This window comes from Benincasa hispida, chromosome 9 (assembly GCF_009727055.1).
Source record: "Benincasa hispida cultivar B227 chromosome 9, ASM972705v1, whole genome shotgun sequence".
Lineage (NCBI taxonomy): Eukaryota > Viridiplantae > Streptophyta > Magnoliopsida > Cucurbitales > Cucurbitaceae > Benincasa > Benincasa hispida.
In genome coordinates this window covers 64,259,534-64,277,083 of record NC_052357.1, presented here as the reverse complement: position 1 = coordinate 64,277,083, position 17,550 = coordinate 64,259,534, and the positions used below count along the sequence as shown (strand labels likewise).

The 17,550-nt window shown below is 32.2% G+C and overlaps 2 protein-coding genes across 9 annotated transcripts; one reads left to right on the top strand and one right to left on the bottom strand.

Moving 5' to 3' along the window:
* Positions 1 to 725: 725 nt before the first annotated feature.
* LOC120085371 (protein FAM32A-like) lies at positions 726 to 3,797 on the bottom strand. Of its 2 annotated transcripts, none has more exons than XM_039041317.1 (3): positions 3,688 to 3,797; positions 3,272 to 3,438; positions 726 to 1,209 (listed from the first exon to the last, which is right to left on the bottom strand). In XM_039041317.1, the coding sequence occupies exons 2-3, from the start codon at positions 3,420 to 3,422 to the stop codon at positions 974 to 976; spliced, it is 387 nt and encodes a 128-aa protein (XP_038897245.1). In that variant the 5' UTR covers positions 3,423 to 3,438; positions 3,688 to 3,797; the 3' UTR covers positions 726 to 973. The 2 variants fall into 2 exon arrangements, with proteins under 2 accessions (XP_038897245.1, XP_038897246.1); XM_039041318.1 differs by lacking the exon at positions 3,688 to 3,797 and adding an exon at positions 3,540 to 3,644.
* Positions 3,798 to 10,995: 7,198 nt separating this feature from the next.
* On the top strand, positions 10,996 to 13,818 carry LOC120085054 (putative RNA methyltransferase At5g10620). Of its 7 annotated transcripts, XR_005483802.1 has the most exons (9): positions 10,997 to 11,113; positions 11,238 to 11,269; positions 11,390 to 11,532; positions 11,654 to 11,720; positions 12,099 to 12,176; positions 12,534 to 12,679; positions 13,189 to 13,253; positions 13,360 to 13,442; positions 13,546 to 13,818. XR_005483802.1 is itself a non-coding variant. In XM_039040893.1 (7 exons), exons 1-7 carry the CDS (start codon positions 11,071 to 11,073, stop codon positions 13,607 to 13,609), a joined length of 573 nt encoding a protein of 190 aa, XP_038896821.1. In that variant the 5' UTR covers positions 10,996 to 11,070; the 3' UTR covers positions 13,610 to 13,818. The 7 variants fall into 7 exon arrangements, 4 of the variants coding, with proteins under 4 accessions (XP_038896821.1, XP_038896823.1, XP_038896822.1 ...); XR_005483801.1 differs by lacking the exon at positions 10,997 to 11,113 and having other exon boundaries at positions 11,120 to 11,269; positions 11,371 to 11,532; positions 13,360 to 13,436; XR_005483800.1 differs by lacking the exon at positions 10,997 to 11,113 and having other exon boundaries at positions 11,120 to 11,269; positions 11,371 to 11,532.
* Positions 13,819 to 17,550: the final 3,732 nt, after the last annotated feature.

The window sequence follows — 17,550 nt, the reverse complement described above, 5'->3', positions numbered from 1 at the left end:
TTTTTTTTTTTCTTTTTAAATTTAAGCCCAACTACTAAAAAAGCTCAATTACCAATTCATTTCATTTAAAAGTAAACTTAAATCTAACACTCCAAAACAAGGAGATAAAAAGTGATAAAAATAACAAAGAATAAAAACATAAAAAGTTTTAAAAAAAATTGAAAAATAATTAAGTCTTCGTTCTTCTTCTCTCTCACTATTTAAATCATGATTTACACCCTTCCCCATCCTCAACTTCATTATTTAATCTCCATCTTCTACTCCTTTCTTATCGTTTGCTATAAATGCTCAACCGCCACTCGACAATTTTAAATTTCTTTTTAATTTATTCCATATCTTCTTGAATCTACTTTAATCTAACTTAAAATACGTACTATAACAATTAATTGAACATTATTATTATACTTATTATTATATAACATATCTTTAACATATCTATATTCTAATTTTTTAGAAATTAATGTATCGTTATATCATATTATATTCATATCCTATATCCATCTTTTTAACTCGTCAGGAAGGACAATAAAAAGACCAAAAACTTCAAAACAAAAGCCAACTTCAACAGAATTCGATAAGTTGACCTGTGCTATTTCAAAACCAAATCATTTTCAGGAATGGACGTCCTTAAGTTCCCATCAATCAAACGGTGAACCACATCATTAGACTCAACAATTGTATTTTAGAGAGAGGGAGTGTGGTGAAGGTGAAGTTAAAATGTCCGATACTATAAAATTTGTCCAATTTTATATTTCCAAAAATGTCCAATTCTTGTTGAGATATTTTTAATTGATTTTAAATTTAATTGTACATGGACAAAAGAAATTAAGAATACAATGACTAAAATAGAACTAAGCCCGATTTTAGGAATGTCATGGTGCTCACTCAAATAGGCAAGATCTTGATTGAATCCTTGAATCCAATCGTCAGAAAATCAAGAATAAGATGACTAAAATCAAACAAGAGAAAATAGTTAGCCAGGCCCGACTTTAGGAATGTCATGGTGCTCACTCAAATTGGCAAGATATTGATTGAATTCTTGAATCCGATCCCGGTGAGATTTGCTAGCCATCTGGGCCATTCTTTGAAGATCAATCTTTTCCCATTGCTGAAGATATCGCCTCTCGGCCGGTGTTAGCATATTGTCGTTTGCAGCATACGACCCTTTGCCATTGTCGCCATCGATAGCGTCATCGTGTATGTTCTTTCCTAACAATCTCCAAAAGAAAAAGATACCAATAAGCTAATTGGAACTAGATGGATGAATTGAGAAAAACAAAATTTTTCGTAACCTTGAAAGGATTTTAAGTGCTTAAAAACATCTTGTCTTACACTTGAAAAGTATAATACTTATCCAAACATTTGGAAAGTTCTTTACAAATCGGTCATATTACTTAACAAAATGGGATGGAAGAATGTTTTATTGAATGGGAAAAACTTGATAAATTCTTTAAGAGGCCGTTTGGTTTAGAGTTTATATCCAAGAATTAAATGCATTGAAATAAAAAATTTGAGAATAGGATTGCTGAGAATCAATGATTATTGTATTTGGTTGTACACGAGAATATTATCAAAATTTTATAACAAATTAGTTTTATATTTTATTTATAATATTAATCATGAACCCCTCTATAAAATTTTAATAGATTAATTGATAAACAATAAACTCAATTCAAATTTTTTAGCAAAATTAATTATTTAACTATCAAATAATAATATTAATTAAATTATCAATTATAAATGTTTATAAAATGAGTAGTTTATAGTTAAAATTACTTGATTACATATTTGATGTATCAATTTGATGAATTTTTATAAATATGATGTACTAATTAATAGCTTAAAAGAATAAATATAACATTTTGATTAAAAGGTAATAAATTATAATTAATCAATAATAAACTAATCATAATTGTTAAAAAATAATCTCATAAAATGTTTAATCATGATGATGATTTATTAACTATATAAATTAATGAATTAATAGTATTAATATATTGGTTCTTTACTATTTATTATATAATTAATTAGTTAATTTATAAATTTGGACTAGTTAAATTTCAAACATTGTAATTTGAAATTTAGTATAATTTTTTAAAGTATAAATTTAATATTCATATATTAATTAATTTTAGTAATATAAAATAAAAGAATAAATTCGAAGAGAGAGTGAACATCTAGAAAACCTACACTTTTTGAATGGGTATCATCCATGAATATAAAGAATGGATGAGAATAAACTCATTCTCATACCTAAAGCTTTAAAATATGTACCATTGTATATCTCTTATCTATTTCCACCCTTATTCTCATCCTAATTTCTTCAATCCAAACGCCTTCTAATGATTCTCTAAAAATCATTTAAATGAATGTGGGCAAATTTAATTTCTATATCTTCAAATATAACGTGGATGCCATCCTAGTGGTCAAAGAACAGTCTTAGACTTATAAAAGAATTTTTGTAATTTTACCGTTGATATTTGAGTTTTGTTTGAATTTGATTCCTATATTAAAGAATTTATAAAAAAACGAGTTCAATTCATAATGACCATTTATACCTAAAATCTAATATCGACGACTTTCCTTCCTGCCCCCACAGATAAGAAGTATTCTGATTTGCAAACAAGGCACAACTAAAAGTGACAATATATATATCACTACAAAGATTACTATATCTTAGGTTTAAAATCTTAATATGAAAGATAATTCTAGAAAAATTATAAAAACAAAACAATACTGAAAAGTATTTAAATCATTTTTAGAATGAGTTAAATTCTTACTATTTATATTATATACATATGGTCATATTTTGTTTTGTTGTTTCTTTTATTTTTTTTATTCGTACTCAAATATCATCCATCATTATGAGTCCACTATATATAAAAAAATTACGATAAATTTTTATTGAACAATTTAATAGGAAGTACAAAGATAAGTGTTAGCCCAAAATCTATCTAAGCTTTTTTTTTTTTTCTTTCTTTTTGAAATATTTTAATTCGGTGATGCATAAAGGATGAACAAGTATTGCCTTCTAAACCCTACCTACTTGAACATATTTTTACAGGCATAATAACAGAAGGTAGTTTCGAACTCAATTTCTTCGAACATAACAAAATCCAGCTTCCAATGAACCACTCCATCCAATATAATTCAGAAAACAAAATTTGAACAAATTCTTAACAAATTAGCACATTAGGATCAGAGTTGAAACAACACTCAAATCATCTCTAAAATCACGATTCAACACGAAATTCAAAAGAAATCAACTAACCTGATGAGAGATCGTCTCCTCTCACAAGTTGAGAAAAATTGTCAAATTGCTTCCTCGGCTTCTTCTTCTTTCTGATTCCGTCTCCTTTTACGCCTAATGCCTTCCCCTTGATCCTCAACTTCCCCATCACCACATTCTCGTACTCCGACATCTTTCCCGATTACGATCTATCGAAATTTGTGAAAGAAAAGAACGAAAATCAAAGACTAGAAGACGAACCGCAGAGATTAATCTACAACGCCTAAATAAAATCGGAGTTGATTTTTACAGCATTGAATTGCCGATATGAAATCAATCAAGAAACAGAACGTTTTCACATCGGTGCTGAATCCAGATTCGGCTACAATAAAACACAGTCCTAAACAGATCTGCTGAAAATAAATAAATAAAAAAGAATAAATTGGATCATCATTTACCTTACGAACTGGTTCGATTCGAGCGAAGGCTCTCGAAACTTGTAGAACTCTGCTCTCTAATTGGAAACGTCCGTGTTTATAAGAACCTTTGGAAGTTTCTGGACAATTACCACCCGCTTGGTTAATACGCCGTCGTATTACTTTAATATTGGAATGATATTGGATAAAGTTAGGTAATTCGTCGTCGTATTGCTTGAATATTTGGATGATTTTAGATAAAATAAGTCCATATACGTGAAATCTGGTAGCTTTTAATAAAATTTATTAAAATATAATGATTTTTTAGTTACCATTTGGTACTTTTTTTATTTTTGTTTTGAAAAATTAAGACTATTTCATTCATATTTTTTAATCACGATTCGCATCTTTCTTTGTACAATAATTGAATTTTTAACTAAATTCTAAAAACCATAAGATTAATATTTTTTAAAAAAAAAATAGAAAACAAATTTATTACCAAACGAGGCCTTAATCATAATAAATAAATCAGTTTCTAATGATTATCATAAATTTTTAAGTGTTAGAAAATGTAATAATTTATATTTTCATATTTTTATATTATTGTTTTATATTACATAAATAAATTATCCTATATTGTAAGTACTAAACAATTTTTTTTTTGTTAGTAACTACTCAAATGGAATGACAAAAGAAAGATTTTATGAAAAATTCAAGAATTAAATAATAAGATAAATAGTCTTCTCTATAATCCATAAAATTTTGTAATTTTAATGTAAAGTAGTTAAAAGATGTTTAGTTTTTTTTTAAGATCATTTTGTCATAACTAAATATTATTTAAAGTTTATTTTAATCTCCAAAAAATTTATGAAAAAGTTTAATTACAATACAATATAATTTTAAAAATTAAGATTATTTTAATTTTAAAAGATCAATACAATACATGAAAAAATTTAAATTGAAAACTAATCCTTTTTTGGGGAATTAAGTAATCTCAATTTTTCTTAATTGTTTTGAAATCTTTATTTCGGACTTGTCTCTCTGTATTAGTTTCTCAAATTTTTCAACTCTAACTATTTTTAAAACACCCTCATTCTACTTTTTCAAATAATAATAATAAAAAAAAAAAAAATGAAAAATTCTTCTCTTTTTTTTCTTGTTTATTTTTTAGGAAAATTACTTCTTTTAATGAGTCTTCTTCACATCTCGGTTCGTTTTCACATGCATATAATAGTTTAACAGACTAATGTTTTTATGTGAATTGCAAAGCAGTGTTGTTTAGCAATTATACAACATATATTAAAAGTAAAAAATAAATACATTTTAAGAAAATAACTCACTACGAGAAATATGCTTTTAGTAGCTTTTGCACATAGCTTTTTAAGAGAGAGGCTATGAAATCTAAATAGAAAAAAGAGGCGCAAAAAGATTAAAAATGAATTTGATTTGGGCGCTAAAATTTTTTAACCATCTTCATGAAATCCTATTAGCGTCACCCCTCTTATTTAGCACAAACAAAACCTTCTACTTTCTTTTTTCCCATCTCTCTATATATTTATCTCATGTCACACCCAAAATCTTGCTTCCATATAAAAAATTTCGAATACTCTCTTATTTGAGGTCACAAATCATAGCTACGAGGCGATAACGGAGACTTGAGACTTTGAATTTCCTCTAACTTCTCTCATCTATAAAGAATTTTAAGAAAAATAACCAGATAAAGGAAGGAAAAGAAGTCGTCATTTGTTATTTTTGCTACTTAGGATCTAGGGTAAATTTCTCTCTCTCTCCTTCTCTCGATTGTTTTTTTTGTTATTTAAGGATTTTTGACAATGTCAATGAATCAACATTCCGGTTAGAGAACAAATGAGAGTCATTGACGATTTTCCTTCATATTGAAAATGCAAAAAAAATTTTCACGCAGCCACAAGAAAAATAGAGAGCAAATGCTTAAGCATTAGTGGATTTTGCCAGTGGTAGAATTTGGAGGATTTCCCACCAAAAACGTGTGAAACTCTATTACTTCACGAAGAGAGACTATAAGTTATAGAAACAAAATCAAAGAAAGTAAGTTATTTTCGTTTCCTCTTCTCTCATATGAATCTCATTTTGTTGTTTTACTAAATATGGGTTTTGATGAAAAATTGTAGAGTAAAGTCCCATAAATAAATGTGTAACTATACAAATGAAAATGAAAAATCATAAGTTAAATCACTTTAAGTTTCATTTATTAAAAAAACCCATAACATTTGCATTCAGGTTCAATTTTTAAGAACATTGGAAAACGATAAACAACAATGTATAAACTTGCACATAGGAAAAATGATATAAAAAAGGACTAATTACTAGTATCTAATTACAATAATGTGGAATGGTAGTTCATTATAGCCATAACAATATGAATTTATGGGAGATAATACTAACAAATTCATTGATGGAGGTAATTGACTAGCATATCAGAAATTCACTTCAATTACTGTTATGTTATTGTTGAAATTAACTTTGTCAATTATTTGACAGATTGTATTCTATTGATTGCTGATAGATGCAAATTTGGACTTGATTACTCAAACTAGAGGCAGGAAGTTCATGCACTCTCATATTCGCTTGATAAATCTCTTAAGACAACCTTTGTATATCTAAAATATTTTTCAATTACTAAATTATATTAATTGTTGATAAATGAGAGGAGGTTCCATAGTTGTTGAATTCATACTTTGATTTTCCACATTAATTATTGGCGGCACTTTCTATTTTTAAAGATTTTCTAGTTAACAATAAATAGAAATAATATGTTGTTAAGATCATAATTGATCATAATTGAGGGAAATGTTGGATCTAGTCTTCTATTGCAATAACAGGAAGTATTGGTATGTGAGAGTTTCTAATATATGATTTGGTGTATTCTAACATGTATTTTTCTTTTATTAATAAGTGTCCTCTGTATAACCTAACTTCAGCTTGTTGTCTATTGTCTTATTCTTTTCCGACTATTTTTGTTGCCTTCTTTTACTCTTTTAACTTCTATATGCACTTCGCTCTTGATTCTTTATTTATTCTAAGATACCCTTTTAAAGCTTCTTTTTTAATTGACAGCTTTGGATTTGCATGATATTTTCTTGCCTCATTGAATATCCTATATAGTTGGGGACAAGAAAATTTCATGAATTTGAATCATCTGTTTTTATGTTAAAATGTCCTTACATTAGTAGCATGCTAATAATGTAGAGTAGTTCTTCAAATAACTCTAGGTTAAACTCACATCTCTTATGTTTTGTTCAAGCCCAAAGTAATATATAAGAAGACCTCTTATTCTCTCTAGGTTTTTATTGTTGTTTGGTTCAAAGAGGGTTCCTTTTGTTTATAGCTTTTCATTTTCTGTACTTTGAGGATTGGGAGTTAACATCCTTGCTTTTTCAGTTTCATGGTGTGATGTGTAGCTTTTGTAGTTTGTTTGATTGGTTTCAATCACTTTGGTTCTTCTTAATGCAAAAATCTTTTGTATTTTGTTCTTCAATGCTTATCTTTTGATCTATTGTAATTTTTGCTTTTTTTAATTTTTTTCTTTTTATTTAGATGATTTGTTTTCTCCCTTTCCTTGGGAGTTTGTATCCTTTCTCCCTTTCTTTAGAAGTTTGTGTAATGAACTTTTTTCCATCCTTTACAAATTAACGAAATGGGAAAGGGATGGATCATCCTTTCCTAGAGTCTATGGGACGTTTGGCTCCCAGGTTGGGTTGAGTTGGGTGGGTAAAAAAAACCCACTCACCGTTTGGTTCACTAATTATTAAAGAGGTTTATTACCTCGTTATTCATGCTAACTCACATCTCTTACTTCGTTATTCACATCAACTCTCCCAATTATTTTCCTCCTATAATANTGCATGAGATAATGCTTAAAAACCTATTAGGGGGCGTTTGGCCCCTAAATTGGGTTGGGTGGATAAAAAAAACCCACTCACCGTTTGGTTCACTAATTATTAAAGAGGTTTATTACCTCGTTATTCGTGCTAACTCACATTTCTCACTTCGTTATTCGCATCAACTCTCAGAATTACTCTCTTCCTATAATAATTACAAACTCAACTCAACTCTACACACTAAACGCCCCTTAAATAACTTGGTTTCTTTGGTGCGGTTGGAGATGTGTGTGTGAGACAGCTGGATGTTTTATCTAGATTTCATTAATATAGAAAAATCTGTTAACTGTGGCTGTCAAAATAGGCACTGCCTATCGTAATGAATTCTCAATATAGAAGAAAGTACGAGAGAAACGAGTCCAAAACGAGAGGAATGCACGAAAACAGGATTTCGTGCATGATAGCAAGCATTTTGGGGTATAAACAAATATTTCACACACTACTGTTGTCATTAAGAGACCAATTTTCAAATGTTTTTTTTTAACAATGAGTCAGATTTTGAGTGGATTAGGGTTGGCAACAAGGCCGGGGCAGGGTGGGGGGCATCCCCCGTCCCCGCTATTTGAAGGCGGGGACGGAGGCGGGGATTCCCCGTCGGGGAAATGGGGTCCTCGCGGGGCCCCATTCTCCGTTCCCCCGCGGGATTCTTGGTGGGGATTCCTCATTTTTTTTAGTTAAAATTTTATTAGTCCACGAAAAATTCATTAAAAAAGTTTATCGAATTCCTCGTTTTCTAATTCAAGTGATTTTATTTGAAATTTGACTAATGCACAACAAATGAACAAAAAACAATAGACTATTCTATGAAATAAACACAATTAATTGACAAACAATTGACAAGTGAAAAACTAACAAATCCATTAGATAACTTTACAACTTAAAATTCAATAAAGTTTGAATAATTGAAGTCAATTAAAGGCAATACATTCAAATAAGCATTTCACCATCAAATCTTTCAATAAAACTCGTCCTTCTCTCTTCAACGACTTCACAATCAAATCTTTCACTATCACTTTTCTTGGCATCATCCCATCCTTAGTTGTATATGTATTCATTCCTACATTTAAAAATTAAAATGTAATAAACAAATAATGTCACAAAAAAAAATAAAAAATAAAAACTAGACCACGAAATAATGTTAATCCTTGAACATATACCTTAGTCACCACCCCATCTTCATCAGAATCATCTGCATCTTCTAGAACAGTTGCTAAATATGTAACCATTTCTTTTCCCGTGCTTGTACCTTACATTGTCAAATATTTGTAATAAAAAAAATATTTATTAATATATTAAATGATAGAAAGATGTAAAACAAAATAAACAAACTAACTTGTCAAAACTTCAGTTGCAGTCCAATTTTGAGCACACATCAAAGCTTTCGTCTTTGGATGAAGTTTGTTACGATGTGGGCTTACAATCCTACCACAGGTACTAAAAGCAGACTATGATGCAATACTAGATAATGGGATGGCTAATATCTCAAAATGTTAAGATCGGATATTCGAGGTAAGAAAGGTTCATCCAAATATGCATCAAACTGTTGCTTCTGATTCATATTATTGGATTTTGGTACAAACAAGTCATAATCATTAAAATCATCAAATTCGATATTCTGTGAGGTTCCATCTAAATTTCTAGCATAATCATCACTTTCACCTTCATACTTCAGCTGATATTCTATTTCCAAATCTGAACAAATTTTTTTAATCCTTTCCACTCCAAGGAAAAAAACCATCTCCATAAATTCTAGGGAAGTAAAACTCAATCAACTTTAATTTATAACGTGGATCTAAAACTGCAGCTATGGCCATTACCCCATGAATTGTCTTCCAATCAAACATATTCAAGCCTAAAATTAAAAACATTCAAATATCAAACATACACAAACATATTTCTCAGTACAATCAAATAGGTATAAAAAACAAAGACTCATTATCAAACGGCCAACACAGAAGTTAGATCTTCACCTGAAACGTCGTCGGACGGACTTCTCAACTGAGGCAGACTTCAACGAAGGATGGAGTGGAGAGGGCCTGTTTTATGGAGTGGACTGTGGAGTGGGATGAGTGAGAGCGAGAGGGCTGCAGAGACTATGAGCGAGAGCGAGAGTGGATGGATTGGACGAGCGAGAGTGAGAGCGGATGGACGAAACTATGAGCGAGAGCGAGAGGAGAGGGATTTGGGCGAGACTGCGAGAGGCCAGGAGGGATTTGATTTTGGGCGAGACTGAGAGGGGAGGGATTTGGGGTTTGGGCGAGAGGGGACTCGGCAGCCGGCACCGCAGGCAGAGAGCGAGACTCGAGAGGGTCGGCACGAAAGAAGAGGATACTGAAGTTCTGAACGTGAACGCTGTGAGGCTGAGGCAAGGCAGTAGAGTAGGTGGTGTCGTGGTGTGGTGTAGAGTCGAGACACTTCAAGTTCACCTTCACAGTTCACATATGACACAGAGACTGAGAGATAGTCGACTCAACAGAGAGGGGGGAGGGAATTAATTTTAGGGATTTAGGGAAAGGCTTTTGAGTTTTGGGCTTTTAAATTTTTGGGTCTTTTTATATATAAGTTTATAATATATATATATATATATTTATTTATTTATTTATAAAATATATNTGCATGAGATAATGCTTAAAAACCTATTAGGGGGCGTTTGGCCCCTAAATTGGGTTGGGTGGATAAAAAAAACCCACTCACCGTTTGGTTCACTAATTATTAAAGAGGTTTATTACCTCGTTATTCGTGCTAACTCACATTTCTCACTTCGTTATTCGCATCAACTCTCAGAATTACTCTCTTCCTATAATAATTACAAACTCAACTCAACTCTACACACTAAACGCCCCTTAAATAACTTGGTTTCTTTGGTGCGGTTGGAGATGTGTGTGTGAGACAGCTGGATGTTTTATCTAGATTTCATTAATATAGAAAAATCTGTTAACTGTGGCTGTCAAAATAGGCACTGCCTATCGTAATGAATTCTCAATATAGAAGAAAGTACGAGAGAAACGAGTCCAAAACGAGAGGAATGCACGAAAACAGGATTTCGTGCATGATAGCAAGCATTTTGGGGTATAAACAAATATTTCACACACTACTGTTGTCATTAAGAGACCAATTTTCAAATGTTTTTTTTTAACAATGAGTCAGATTTTGAGTGGATTAGGGTCTGTCTCTTATACACATCTAGATGTGTATAAGAGACAGGGACGGGGACAGGGTCGGGGCGGGGATACTGTCCGCATCCCCGCCCCGTCCCCAGACAGGACCCCGATTAAATTCTCCGGTTTGACCCCATCCCCGGTCAAACCGGAAAATTCCCGTCCTGAATGGGACGGATCCCCGCGCCCTTTTTTTGCCGACTTTTATCCATCCGTATAAATTTTCCATTTTTGTGACATCACATTTTACCCACTTTATGGGAACTGACACGTCGTCGTCTCGCGTCTTAGCCTGAAGCGTCCGGTTTCAAAAATTCTAATCGATTGATTACTATTATAATAAATAAATGGTTACTGCTCTATGTGCTACCCTTTCTGCTTCTCCTTCAGGTATATTCTTCTTCTTCTCTACGAGACAAATGAGAGAAAGAAAAACCCTAGAATTTGGCCTAGGTTTTGTTCGTCCATGTTATAATCGGCGATGTGTAATGTTTCTCCGATTTCGAGTTTTCAGGTGGAGGTTGCAAGTACACCGGTCAATCCGTGGTACATTTATCGTTTCTTTCTTTAAATTTAGTTGAGTTTCTTTTCTGAGAGAAAGGAGTATGATTGAGGCTCCGAATGGCTGAATTTTAATCTGAAAGTAGTGATATGGACAATGGACAGAGAGCGGTGCCAATACGCGTTTTAACTGTGGGGAAGAAGAGGTCTCGTGGCGTTCAGCTTCTCGTTGATGAGTATATTGAAAAGCTCAAGAACTACTGTCATATTGAAGATGTTCTACTGCGCTCAAATCCTAGGAATGCGCGGTATATGTTTGTATAATTAATGTTAGTTTGTAAATTTTGTTTAATTACGTTCATATCTCTGCTGAATGATGCTAGTCTTAATTAAATACTTTCATTCTGCGTGTTGGTACTTGAATTTTAGGGATCCGAGAGCTCAGGTTGATGATGAAGACATGGCTGTCGTGAATCTTCTCAAATCTGATGATTGGGTTTATCTCTTGACATTCATTTTCGTTGTATCATTACATATTTTGCTATTCTAGCTTTGCTCGTTTACTATAAACTAGTTTAGAACTCTCTCTTTTTCAATTTTTGAATTTTGGAACATTTTTACTTTAGAAAGATGGGTCATAGTGGTTATTCTCCAGGGAGGAAATATAGGTTGCAATGTCTTTTCATTTTGTTTTGCTTTTGCTTTTGTTATTTCCTTTTTTAATTGAACCAATGTGGGGTAGGAGGATTTGAACCTCATACCTCAAAAGGAAGAGTACGTGCCAATGATCGCATAACTTGTTTTTCTTTCTGTAGAATGTTTTATAGTACTGGTGTTAGTGCGTACTATCTCCATTCTGCATATGCACCTGCAGGTTGTGATGTTGGATGAGAATGGGAAAGAGATGTCCTCCGAGCAGATGGCTGACTTGGTGGCAGATGCAGGCACTACAGTTTGTATTTTCTCCCATTCAAATCAAATTGGTTGCTTCATTATTATCAGTTCATGACTAATGGAGAGTGTTCATGATAGTTAAATTTTCAAAGTTATTTGCTAAGGAGTTTGGAATGGAAATTGAAACCTTTGCTTATTCTCAGTTTAACCAGCCTACATGTGCCACTTCCATTTCAGTCTAGATCTTAGCATGTAATAGTCAAGCTTTCTAATTTTATCCTAAAGGTTTCCAATTATCACTCTGCTCCAATTGTTCCTTAAAACAACTTTAGTAGAACTACGTGGGTATGGACATGGCATTTTGTAGATATTCTTTGATAAGGTACTGTTTCCTTGCGATTCTTCTTCTCTGCAGGGTGCTTCAAGATTATCATTTTGCATTGGTGGGCCTTATGGCCATGGACAACAACTGCGACAACGAGCTAACTTATCGATCAAGCTGTCCTCCATGGTCTTAAATCATCAAATTGCACTGCTGGTGCTTATGGAACAACTTTACAGGTAACTTTCTTTTTCTTCTAATCAATTGTGCCCTTTGAGTTTCATTTCATTGGTCTTGTATGTGACCTGACATCAAATGCTTCTGAAGCAGAGCTATCTAAGAATCATATCTTTGGTAGATTATCCGTGTCCATTAATGAAGAGATGTTTAGTTGGTTGAACTTATGTGTTGATGATAATGAATTCAAGAGGTTGGACATATAATTCTATTATCCCATCAAACTTCCAGTTTTGTTCACTTCAGCCAAGGCCTCTCTCCCTCCATCTGCCCTGCACGTAGATTATACTCAGACCTCATAGCTCATGGCTGCAAAATGTTTTAAAATTCAACATGTCTTTTAAGCAACCATTTTGAAACTTTTGAAATCAAACTGCTACTTTCTTCCTCTCATTTACTTCAAAATCCAACACAAAACTCATGCTGCAGCATCTTGCATTTTGAAGTTTATTGCATTAATGGTATACATAATATATAATACTTGTTCTCAAAGCATTTGTATTATTCTTAGGTCATGGACTATTCTAAAAGGTCAGAAGTACCATCATTAGCGGCAGCAGCTCATATGTCAGCTTGGTATTTTGCCTTCGAATGTTACATCTTTAGCTGTCTATTTCATCTTCACAATAGAAGGAAAAGTTTAAGTTTGTGTAAAAATGATCTCTTATTGCCATTATTGTAGGAAATTTTGTTGCTTATTTTGTCCAAAGCATTTCCCTCCTGATCGTCGGTGTACTAATATAAATTTGTCAATTACTCGTAAGTGTAAGTTTTAATGGGTCGAAAATTTGTAGAAGATTTCAGAATTAAGAAAATGAATAGATGTCTTAACCATTGAGTTAGTGCTAACGTGGACCCTATAATGCAGAGTACTTGTTTTATATCATATTTGCTCGAGGATTCGTGATGAATGGACTCGAGGTGGAGAGTAAATTTTCCCGTCGTCATTACACCTGATTTCTTCTATTTTCTTTTGGGAAGGAGACAGGAGACTTGTTTATGTTAGTTTATTATGATGTTGTAATGAACATTACGAGAATTTTTGAGATATTCATATATTGGGAAACATAGTAAGATGTCAAGATGTTCGTTTATTTGGCTTGTGCATATTGAGCACTTAATCAATATAAAGTTTGTACTATCGACTTCAAAATTAGAGTTCATCTCTTTCGCCCTACATATTGTCAAAAAAATAATAACAAATAGTGTTTTTTTTTGGGGTATATAATTCATGAGATTAAAAGTTCATAATTTTTTCATAGGCATAACAATTTCAAATTTCTATATTGATGGTAGGGTGTTCATAGGTTGGGTTAAGTTGAAGGACTTTTTAGATCCAACACAATAGTGTTGGGTCTAAAAAGACATTGTAAATTTCTCCAACCCATATAATCCTCTTATTAAGAAATGAACCTAACTCAACCTAACCATGAAATGTTTGGGTTGGGTTGGATAAGGTTAGTTGGGTCATTATTTAAAATTTTGTTTTAAAAAGAAGCAAAATGTAAATACGTAAAAATTTAATTTAATTATTTTTATATATCAAATTAAGATTAACAATTCAATTTCAATTTATATAATGAAAATTTTCTTTTTTAAAGTGTAAAAAAACTATTTTTAAGAGTTGTTGAAGAGACTTCAAATTCGATTTTTGGAGCAAAGCATTAAATATATACGATATATTTAACTTAATGTATAATTGTGAATTAAACATAAAGAGAGAGAAAATAAGATTTAAATATCAAGATTATAAATAGGGATTCATATAAATTAGGATAAGCGTTGGATTAATATTAAATTAAAGTAATTAAACTGTTTAATTAATTAAATTTTAAAATTGATTATTAGAATTAATTTTGAAATCAAATTGAATTGGTCAAAATTGCATTAGAAATTAAATTGTTGACTAGGTAAAAAATGCAATGGAAGTCAAATCGTTGACTTGTGATTTTTTAAAGTAAAAAAGTCAAATTTGTTGACTTTAGACTTTGAGATGCAAACTTTGACCAAGTTAGTGAAAAGATCCAACATTTGTGAGTGGAAAATGTCAATTCTCATCAAACTTAAAGTTGCATGTTTGTATCCAACATTTGTGAGTGGAAAATGTCAACACTTGTCCCACTAAATCCCACTTTGAGTTAGTGTATTTTTTAGTGTCCAATTCTCATCAAACTTAAAGTTGCATGTTTGTATGTAATGGTCTTTAAAAGAGAGTGTTTAATGTTTTTTAAAATCTCTTGGCCATAGTGAAATTAGATGAGATTATCATTGCAATTTTCTTTCAAAGTTTTAGCTTTTTCCTCTCCAAATCAGCTCCGATCTCCTCATGAACGGTTCGTAGACCATCACGAGAGTCTTTCCGACGCGACTATTCTCCAACCTTAGAATGGGATGATGGGATCCAATGAGTGACTAATTTGGAGAGGAAAACTGCTAAAACTTTGAGAGAAAAAAGATGAGATTATGTGTCAAAAGCCACTATGGCCAAGAGATCTTCAAAAACAGTAACACTCCCTTTTAAAGGCCATTACATACAAACATGCAACTTTTTGTTTGATGAGAATTTGAAACTAAAAAATCCACTAACTCGAAGTGAGATTTAGTGGAAGTGTCTTCAAATGAAGACAACACTTAGCCATGCAAAAGTTGACACTTTCCACTCACAAATATTGAATCTTTCCACTAACTTGGTCAACGTTTGACTCTCAAAGTCAAAAGTTAACAAATTTGACTTTTTGACTTTCAAAAGTCAAAAGTCAACAATTTGACTTCTACTGCATGTTTTACCTTGTCAACAATTTGACTTTTAATACAATTTTGACCAATTCTATTTAATTTCAAAATTAATTCTAATAATCAATTTTAAAATTAAATTAATATTAGAAAAATTAATTAATTTAATTTAATATTAAATCCAACACTTATCCCAATTTATGTGAATCTCTATTCATAATCTCGATATTTAAATCTTATTTAAATATCTCCTATTTTCTCTCTATTTATGTTTAATTCACAATTAAACATTAGGTTAAATATATCGTATATATTTAATGCTTTGCTCCAAAAATCGAATTTGAACACTTCAAATTCGTTCGTCACACTATTCTAAGGTTTAGTCTGATATGAACTAGTAAGGGGACCTCATGGACCTATAGATCATGGGCTCCAACGATCCGTGATTAACTAGCTAATCTCTTTAACCTAATTAACTACCATTCATTAACTATCGGGTCACTCCACTAAAGCCCAATAGTTGCACTCCCCTCACTGTATATATAATATGTCCATTCAATATAACCATGATCATTAAGCTGGCCCTTCACAGGTTGTTTGTAATAACGACTGGGTCAAAAGTTATTTTACCCCCAAGATTACATCTTGCTCCTTAAATCCCACTGATCCTCTAATGAACAGTTGGTTTGTGATCCAATTACTAAACCGAGTCCCTCTCGGGCCAATGAGAGGGTGAGACCCTTTGCTCAAGACCCAGTGTCAGCACTTAAGGGAACAACCTTTCTACTATCCCTAAAAGCGGATAGGAGTGAATTATGTCTTTTGCCCTATGTCCTCAGCTATCTACCTAGTCTTACCCATGAAATGGGTGGCTTATTGAGCCGACGTTGTTGAGCCAACCCTCACCTATGCAAATCTAAGGATAATCCCGAATAAACAGGAGTTCATAGTTAGTTTAAGATTAAGGTCAAGTTACCTAAGTCATCACTTTGAAATAGTCAGTCTTAAACAGTAAACAATATTATAAAGTAAGAGTGACTTAATTCTTAGTCTGATCTTATGCAAACTTATTGCATCAGATGCCCTCACTTCTCATGTCAATACATAAACGAATCAAAATCACTTCTTTGTTACACTTTACAATAAATTGTAACAACTATAAAGTGGGCCGCATCTGATAGTGTTACCAGAATAAGGTACTCAGCCTTATTCGTATACTATAGACCATTTTGGCTATTTACTGAATTTGATCTATTCTTATGTCTCCATATAAAGTTCATGTATTCATATAATAGCCATGGATCTTTAGTTTATTGGGTTTATACTTTACAAGTGCAATTCACATATTCAATAACAGTTTGATTGAATAAACGTCAATAATATCTTTATTGATAATAGAATACGTTTAACATTACAAACTGCACGTCTTAGGACATACAACCCAATAAACTCCCATTTGGATTAAAATTCCAGTGAATTTTACATATATATACAAATATATATACAATGTTGAGTAATGAAAGAATAAATACAATAAACTAGGGCATCAGATACCCAATACTTCTCCCTTTTGCCCTAGTTCTATCTATCTCACAATCCTAGTCCCACTAGGTGACCCTCGAATACTTTAGCTGATAGGGCTTTTGTAAATGGATCGGCCAAATTGTCTTCAGAGGCAATCTGCATGAAAATAGCGTCTCCTCGGTGTACGATCTCCCTGATGAGTTGGTACTTGTGCTTGATGTGTTTTCCGCACTTATGGCTTCTAGGTTCCTTTGAGTTAGCAACTACACCACTATTATCACAATAAAGAGTGATAGGCAGATGCATATTTGGGACAACTTCCAAATCAGTCAAGAACTTTTTGAGTCAAAATGCTTCTTTAGTTGCTTCACTGGCAGCTGCATACTCAGCTTCCATGGTGGAGTCAACAATACAACTTTGTTTGATACTCCTCCACACTATAGCTCCTCTGTTTAGAGTGAACATTGACCCCAAAGTAGATTTCCTATAATTTATATCGGTCTGACAGTCAAAATCAGGATAAGATCTTTAGCACCATACACGAGCATACAGTTCCTCGTTCTCCGAAGATACTTGAAGATGTTTATAATGGCAGTCCAATGATCATATCCAGGAT

What these genes read in the sequence shown, in the direction of transcription:
- LOC120085371 (XM_039041317.1), bottom strand. Translation starts at nt 3,422, where the DNA reads ATGTCGGAGTACGAGAATGTGGTGATGGGGAAGTTGAGGATCAAGGGG. An exon ending in AGGAGACGATCTCTCATCAG is followed by an intron (nt 1,210 to 3,271) that starts GTTAGTTGATTT and finishes GGAGATTGTTAG; the next exon opens with GAAAGAACATACACGATGAC.
- LOC120085054 (XM_039040892.1), top strand. Translation starts at nt 11,205, where the DNA reads ATGTGTAATGTTTCTCCGATTTCGAGTTTTCAGGTGGAGGTTGCAAGT. An exon ending in AGTACACCGGTCAATCCGTG is followed by an intron (nt 11,270 to 11,370) that starts GTACATTTATCG and finishes ATCTGAAAGTAG; the next exon opens with TGATATGGACAATGGACAGA. An exon ending in CTTATGGAACAACTTTACAG is followed by an intron (nt 12,680 to 13,545) that starts GTAACTTTCTTT and finishes CCTATAATGCAG; the next exon opens with AGTACTTGTTTTATATCATA.